General features: G+C 37.3%; 1 protein-coding gene across 1 annotated transcript in view; it reads right to left on the minus strand.

The window, feature by feature from the left end:
* The window catches only part of LOC107300892 (DENN domain-containing protein 4C-like), a gene marked incomplete at its 5' end in the record, with an annotated part of 10,332 nt that extends 1,681 nt beyond the window's left edge, over positions 1-8,651 (minus strand). Inside the window, 8 exons of the mRNA XM_015830175.1 lie at positions 396-513; positions 2,014-2,259; positions 2,598-2,787; positions 3,382-3,561; positions 4,374-4,549; positions 5,782-5,891; positions 6,733-6,913; positions 8,139-8,651. Coding sequence (XP_015685661.1) covers positions 396-513; positions 2,014-2,259; positions 2,598-2,787; positions 3,382-3,561; positions 4,374-4,549; positions 5,782-5,891; positions 6,733-6,913; positions 8,139-8,651 — 1,714 coding nt within the window. The remainder of the gene's footprint in view (positions 1-395; positions 514-2,013; positions 2,260-2,597; positions 2,788-3,381; positions 3,562-4,373; positions 4,550-5,781; positions 5,892-6,732; positions 6,914-8,138) is intronic.
* Positions 8,652-8,659: the final 8 nt, after the last annotated feature.

The following is an 8,659-nucleotide window of genomic DNA, read 5'->3' on the forward strand; positions in this document are numbered from 1 at the left end:
AGCGGCGAGCCGCCGTGGCTTGCCTGGTGGCGGCGGCGGCAGCAGCAGCTGCTTCAAGACGCTGACTCGAGTATAAGCCGAGGGGGGCATTTTTCAGCCCCAAAAATGGGCTGAAAAACTCGGCTTATACTCGAGTATATACGGTAGATAGATAGATAGATAGATAGATAGATAGATAGATAGATAGATAGATAGATAGATAGATAGATAGATAGATAGATAGATAGATAGATAGATAGATAGATAGTTAATTAGTTAGTTAGTTAGTTAGTTAGTTAGTTTTGGTCATTTGGAAAAATTAGCCTCAGATATGCATAAGTAAATGATTATTTCAGAATTTCTAACAACAGCAAAGATTTTTGTTTGGATAACATTCTCACAAACATTTTACTCACTGAGATTTCTCCAAGATACATATAGTGGGTCCCCAGGTTCTTGGTGAAGATTGATGTTGTCCCATAGTAGCTGTATGTATACTAGCTTGCTGTCTTGAGACAAGTTGGTCAGAGGAAGCTAGAATGGAGGAAGCATACTTTCTTATCACTTTACTACAGATTGAGAATCCTGCCAATGTTTAGCAGCGCCAAAAACACAATGCTAATTTCATTATTCTTCTACAAAAAGGGAACAGATGCCTCAAACAGCTTGTATCGTCCAATTTAAATCAAGCCAAATTAAGGAACAGGAAAAGATTTGTATCAATCTACTGCAAATGAAGGACTCTTTATAAAGCAGGTGGGGAAAGAGCATTTCCTTAGACATACTTTCATAGAGAACAATGTCATAGAGTAAGAACCCACACCCTATATAACTGTACTACTAACCTTAAAGGTTAAATAACTAGTTAAAGCTGCTTTAATGCATTTTGCTTTTGCTTTGTTCTTATTTTATCTTACTTAGTTTTATAAGTAACTGAGGTGGCAAAAATTTATTTATTAGGTTTTTATGTCGGTTTTATTACTTTATAAGCAACTTTATAAGCAAACATATCTAATGCTCCTTCTTATTTCTATTTTTCTCACAACAGTCCTGTGAAGCAAGTTAAGCTGAGAGACAGTGACTGGCCCAAAGTTATACAGCTAGCTTTCATGTCTGAAGTGAAAGGAGAACTCACAGTCTCCTGATTGCCTCAATCACTAAAACGAATTGGCACTCCACTGAGAGCATGGTTAATCCATATCTTCTAAACTTACCCTTAAGCAAATCTTAAAAGGACTAAGGTGTTCTCTCAATATTACTGTTCTCTCTCACTTTGATTTAAGTTTAAGAATCCCAGTCCAGAGTTAACTAATTTTCAGTGCACAAGAAGAAAATATAAAGGTTCCTTTCACTTTATTTCCCACCCCCATTGAAACCAATAGGGAAAAACCTTAATTTTGACCTTTCCATCAATATTTTGAATGGAAAAAGAACATAATGAATCATTTGTTCTGGACAATCCACTTCTGTAAACATATAAGCCTCTCCCGCAACCCTTGGACTGGATTGCCCTCATGCAGCGTTTCACAATTTCAGCAAGTTAAAAATGTATGGCATGCTGGCTGGGGAATTCTGGGAGTTGTCTGCACATCTTAAATTTGCTAAAGTTGAAAAACAATGCTCTAGGGTTATTGAGTAGAGTCATTCTTTTCTCAAGATCATTTCATTTCAGTCAGTGGCATCTCTTAAAATTCATCCCATCAACATATTTGACTCTGAAGTGCAAACGCTTCTCCTGATATATTCATTCAATACTGTCAGTATAGGGCAGTGTTTCTCAACCTTGACAATTTTAAGGCATGTGGACTTCAACTCCCAGAATTCCACAGCCAGCAATGCTGGCTGTGGAATTCTGGGAGTTGAAGTCCACATGCCTTAAAATTGTCAAGGTTGAGAAACATTGGTATAGGGGGTTATTTCCAGAATGAACAAAGAGGAAAGTAATCATTTTAGTTGTTTCTCTTACAAAGAACATGGCTTTCCTCCAAATGTTAACAGTCTGTGTTTGCTTGTGGTGCCAAAGCATCACCTTACCTGCATTCCATCATTGCAGTGTTCAGACGTTAGAATGAGACCGGGCAAGTTACTTGGGAGATCCAGGCGTCGGAAATACCAAACCAAATTCCAGAAAATAATGGGATGCTGATTGATGAACGTTGACGTGTGAATTACTTGTTCTCCTTCGTTCTCCAACAAAGATTCAAGCTCTTTCCGGAGAACCAATGGGCTCAAATAGGGAACAGATACAGGCAAAGGATTTGTCCTTTTTGCTAAGGGATCCTAAAAAAAGCATCAATGACCATTAGTGAGCAAACAATGCTTCATCAATTCTCCCAGCTTTTCTCCCTAACAAAGAATCTCAATAAACCTCTGAGCTGCATTAACAGGGATGGCATATGTACACTATTGTAAACATATACATATCACTATCTTACCCAGTGAGTTATAATACAGAAACAATTTGAGAGATGAGAGAGCTCTGCTTTCCAAAATGAATCATATACAAAATCTATGGAAGCTGCACTACAACTCAGGCAGAATAAACAATAGGAAAAAATAGAAAGTGTCTGAATATCTAGTTCCTGAACATATTACCAGGAAAAACCTTGGTTACTTACCACTGTCTCTTGTAAGCTATTAGGGAGGCTAACGGTTGAAATGCCATGAGATGGTCTTTGCAGAAGATCAATATTTTGCAACGGGCCACCAACACTGTGACTCCGAGTTAGAGAAGTCCCGCGTTTTGATGAGTTATTTGTAACAGGAGGCTTTATGCGTTTGAGATTTTTGTCTTCTTCCTCTGCTGTGCTGAGGCCGAAACACAATGCAAACACTCATGAGTATTAAAGCTAGCAGAATTACCACAAAATATTTCAATGGGCTCCTGGTTCAGTAGTCTGGCCAATCAACCGTGCCTTCTTCCAAGCATTTCTTACTCTGAAATATGCGCAGGGAGGCGAGAGGTATGTGCTGCAGCATTCTGCAAGGGCTTTCTTCCCCTTCCAAAAACTTTATATTTTTACAAATCTAATTGTAGGTTTCTTAGTACTATTTTGACTGCAATACTAGCAGCACTCACCAGCAGCATCCACTATTTACAAGAATGCCTACTGTATTTAATGCACAAAGTGCTTTAAAAAAATTGTGGCTACGGTAACTAAGAGCATTATTACATATTTTATATTATGCGATGAGTGAATCAGATGAACGCTTCATCCTTCCCCAGACCAACACTTTACTGGGTCTTGGCATTTCATTCCCAAATAAGGCCTTTTTTACAAAATGGGGAACGTGATGCCAGTCCAGAGTCTATTTTTAAAAGAAATCTGTTTTTCAATTGAAGCAATAAATTCCTCCCAAGCATAATCATGCAAGAAAATCTCATTTTCTTCCGGTCTGTACCTTTGTGTTGCCGGGTTGCTATTTTCCTCACTGATGGTCTGGTTGGCACTTGAAGGTTCTGAAAAACTGATCAGATCTGTAGTAGGGACGGAGGCAGACTTCGGTTCCAGAGAATCCGTGGTTAGTGGAATGTTAGTGCTGTGTAAACTATCACCAGAGGTACTTGGTTTCAAAAGCAAACTGGTAAGGAAAGAAGCAGGCAGAAACACACAATCACAAACAAGAAAGGAATGTCATCAGCATAATTTTGGCCTTTGTAACACAGGGAGTTCTTGACTTACGGCCCACAATTGAGCCCAACATTTATGTTGTCAAGCGCGACATTTGTTAAGTGAGTTTTGCCCCACATTCTATGACCTTTCTTGTCACAGTTATGAAGTGAATCACTGGAGTTGTTAAATTAGTAACCAAACTGTTAAGTGAATCTAGCTTCCCCATTGACTTTGCTTGTCAGAAGGTTGCAAAAGGGGATTACAAGACCACAGGAGACTGCAACAGTCATAAATAGGCAGTTGCCAAGGATGTGAATTTTGATCACACTACCACAGGGATGCTAGAAGGGGCGTAAGTGTGAAAAATGGTCATAAGTCACTTTTTAGTGCCATTTTAACTTTGAACAGTCACTAAATAAACTTTGTAAGTTGAGGACTACCTGTACTTCCAGCTATTCCAAATTTATCATGAATATCGATTGTTTTTAATTCCTACTGTTAAGTTTTAAGACTAGAGGACTCAATCTGCATTCCACTCTGGTTAAAAATGAGATTTATAGACCAATTTGCCAATAGACATCATAACACATGAACATGTTAAACGGAAGAGAAAACTAAAACGGCTTCATCCTGTAAACAGAAACTTATCCATATCCAACATGTGATTCAGGACAATTTAACTGGCATATCAACTGTTTGTTCAGATGACTACCAAGTTCGCTATCATTTGTAAAGGATGAATTACGAAGGTATGACCATTTAGCAGCAAATTCTACCAACCTTGCAAGACCACGTAAGTCTTTAAATTCCACATTAAGGAGAGGTAAAAAGGCACTTTTGCAAAATGGACATGTAGAATTCAAATTAGAATCATCTGCAGTCCATCCTGCCATAATTTCTTCATCATAAACCAAGGCATCACAGGCTCGACACTGAGAGCAGCTCGACATTAAGACCTATTTAAAAAAAACACAATATTTTCTTTATAAAGACATGAAAATAAACAGGTATTCAAAACTCCAAGTTGTTTTGTTCATCAAAAACCTGCAAAAAGATTCATATTTAACCGGCCTGTCTAGTTTAGCACACTATTTCCACCATGGCTAGCCAGTTTCTTCTTGAAAGATCTCACATGTCTTATGGATACTATAGCACCTTCCTGGAGGAGTGGGTCTTTTAAATCTTTTTCTACTTCACATACTTCAACAGGCAATTAATGTTTTTCCATTTGCATACTATACAGTAGTGGCCAAAATTGTGGAAACCTTTTGGGAAAAGTGTACAGTAGAAATGCCACCTTTGGTTAAGTTTCCACCGATTTTTCTTCTAATTTCTTTATAACTGTAGCCTTGTTCACTTAATAATACTATTTTACATCACTTTCTGGGCGACCAGTCAACTCTTTGCACCATTCCTTTAATTTTATTACGTTTTACAAGCTCACTAAATGAAAGAAAAAAAAACCAACCAACTTGATAGCGATCACATAACACACTGACAAATGTCCTCCTCTCAGCTTCAATACATGACATAAATAACTGAATCCTACTGTGATCTGATTGGCTCATTGCCAAAACAAGATGACACCTAATTGGCTCTCTAAACACTCATGCTCATTGGCTACAATCAGATGAAGGAAAGCTACCTGATATCAACCTAAGCAAGTTGTGCTTCCTTTTTCTGGTTATTTGGCTATAACTTTTCATAGAACACAGTACAGATAATTGAACAAACTTTGTTATATTACATTCTTGATTAAATTATCTTTCCATTGATATATAATTTTATGTTACTACTCCCCCCAAAAAAGTGGTGTTATTAGCCATCAAACCTCAAAAATACACTTTTCCCAAAAGGTTTCCACAATTTTGACCACTACTGTACATATTTGACTCAATCTTTCTCACCTTTGGGCACCAGAGATGTGTAAGACTGCAACTCCCTATCAAAACTTAATCATGACATGTTAAAGCAGTGTATGTATAAACAGCAAATACAGACAGTGTATGTGGATCAGTGGATTGAATGCAAATAATATATGTAAAGGCACAGGTACTTTTAAAAATTATTTAAGTAATAATTCATTTCAAAAACACTAGTCTCCAAAGGAAACAGAAATGTTTTAAGATGTATTATTTTTAAAATGTTCTGATAAAGCAAAATTTTTACTCAAGATTATAAATTTTACCTCCATTGCACAATTTTGGAAGATACTGGATAGACTAGTATTGTACGAAGAGCCATGTTCAGATTTATCAGAATCCAAAGTTTTCACGCCTCGTGAAAATTGATTTTCCCCTGTGTAAAGTAATATGGAACAATTTAAAAATTATTAAATTACATATAAAAAGATAGGGAAAAAAAGACATAATTGCTACATTTAACCACAACTCTTATTACTCCGTTAAGCAATCAATTCCCATTCGGTTCTGAGAAGTTGCTTTTTAAAAACCAAACCTAAAGAATTATTGGGGGGGGGAATTCTATACTCTCCCAGTGATATGGATTCATAATTATTTCCATCACACGAAACTGAATTTTTTTAAAATACCGATGCCACTTCAAATTGGACATATTTTTGCCCATTTCACTCCATACCCCTGTGCTGTACTTTTCACTAATCAACAAGCCAGAATTCATATGGAAAATGGCTGTAAGGCATATTTTGGAGAGTTTTAGAAATTGTGAACACTCCTATATGAACGACTACCAAGTAACACATGCTGCTTTTTCAAGTTGAGAATCCACTGAATAAAAAAGCAACCCTGATGTAACATATCCATTGGCAATCTATAGTGATTAGCCCCCTTTAGTAGAACTTGAATTTTCAAAATGGACAGGATGAAAGAACAATTTTTATGCAATTAGTTGTTTGGGGAGAAAGGAAAAGGAAAAGTTCTCTTTACTAAGTAGCAAATAAGCTTCTTTCAATATATTTTTCTCCCAGACCATGTTTCCCAAAGGCAGAATGTCCCAGTTAATATAAGAAATCCTGGGTATTTCCAGGCAACAGTTTTTAAAATGTTGGACAAACCATTCTACTCAGAAGGAGAAAAACACAGCCAGCCATCTGCTGGGGATATACTAATTTCTGCATGGAGAAGGATAGACTTGATGAGCAATTCAAAGTTTATGGTACCTGTAGGACAATGTGGCTTCCCTACGTCTCCACTGCTGTTGCTGCTTCCAAGACTTGTTGTGCTCTGTGCAAGTTCACTGGTAGCCAGTCCTGGGATTCCTATTTTTGGCGACTGACAGACGCCTAATATATGATCTTCAAAGCCAGCAGGAAAGGTAAAATCGGGATGGGTGGTTTCCTCCTTCAATTAAAAGGTAAAAGACAAATTCAGAATCTTACACTCATGTAAAATGTTCACTATTTAGTTATTATTATTGAAAATGCAAGTGCACCAGCCCTGACATTTCAGAAATGGGTGCGGTTTGCCTTCTTGTTTAATGTGTTTGCAATGAACCTATCAAGAGACAAAGAATAACTGGTTGAAGAAACTTCTGAAATAGATTAAGAGGGGAAATTAAAAAGCCTGAGGGAAGAAACTAATAAAACATATCTTTGGTAGAAAAGGAACAGAATAATATTTAATGCTTTTCAGGCCACTGGGATTATTGGATGATTTCACAGTGTATTGGAGGTAAAAAAAATCTTCCCCAAGTAACAATGATGATGTAAATATTTTGTAGAAAAACTAGTGCTACAAATATGATGAAAGAGACAGTTAAGTACTTCACATAGATAAGTATTTCTAACTAGTCTTCCTTTTTTGCAGAGAATACCATCTTAAATTCAAAGTGGTTTTCCTTTTTATATAATCCTGATAATAAAAAAATGGCATGGGACCTCACATGAGAAAACAAAGATTATATGAATTTTAGTCATTTTATTGTTCAAAAGTAAAGATTAGTAGACGCTACCTAGTTATGTTGCAAATACTGCTATCATTTACCCCTGGAATGGAAGTTATAGCCAGGACTCATAGAAAAACTTCATGGATTTGAAGGGCAACCCTGCTTTTCAAATTCCTCAGAGTTTCAAAATAAAATTAACCTAGGAAGTTGCAGGCAAATGAAGAGAAAATTCCAAGGCAACATGAAAGCTTCAACAGGGCTGATGCAGCCTGCAAACTGCCTAGTATCTGCCTTAAGAAAACACAGATTACAACTGGAAATCAAAATGCATGCTTCAAATAAGAAGAGTATAACCAAACTGTGTTCTGTGTTACAGTGTTATGGACGATGTGGGTGAAATTCAACCATATCAATTTGATTAACACTGTTTTGCTGGAATGAATTGCCCCTCCTTTTTGCAATCCAAATAAATGTGATCCAAAAGTTTGTACCCAAACATTTGTGGCACCTTCAAAAACATTGTCAGAGTAAAGGGAAATAATTTATATAAGTAAGACCTCAGTTATCTCTGCCATTATTAAGATAAAGTCTACTGAGTGAAGATTACTTGAGACAGCTGAGCTATCTAACCATTTACATCGGTGGATTAAAAAGAAAGAGGAAAAAACATGCAACATTTACCTCATCATCTGAATAACTATACGCTGATGACACTGCTCCCCACATCTTGCTCGCTACATTAGCTGCTTGTTTCATGCCAGATTTCAATACCTCTATTTTAGGTCCAGATAATATGTGGTCTAGCTTCAGCCCTGACAGAGAGGTGACAACTGCGCCCAGTGAAGCCTGAGGAGAAGAACGACCCAACCCTGTTAAAGATATTGACCGTTCTTTTTGAGCGCGTGAAAGAGCCAGTTGCTTTGGTCTTCCAGTAAAGGTTTTGGACCTGGAAACAGATGGACTTTTATGATTAATATTTTGAATCTGTGGTGGTGGTGGTAGCGGTGGTGGAATGGAATCCAAGCTTGATCTTCTCTCTAAACTGGGCTCTGATGAAGTAGGGGAATCCACATCCCGACTGCTCTCTTTCCGGTGTAATTCCATGCTGGAAGATTTGCTGCCCAAGGGACTTTTTAGATTCATGTAGCTTTCAATCTCCTCAGCCAGATTGCGTGCTACAACCGGCGACACGACCTTTTCTT

This window comes from Protobothrops mucrosquamatus, unplaced genomic scaffold (genome assembly GCF_001527695.2).
Source record: "Protobothrops mucrosquamatus isolate PMUCROS unplaced genomic scaffold, P.Mucros_1.0 scaffold9005, whole genome shotgun sequence".
NCBI classification, from domain to species: Eukaryota; Metazoa; Chordata; class Lepidosauria; order Squamata; family Viperidae; genus Protobothrops; species Protobothrops mucrosquamatus.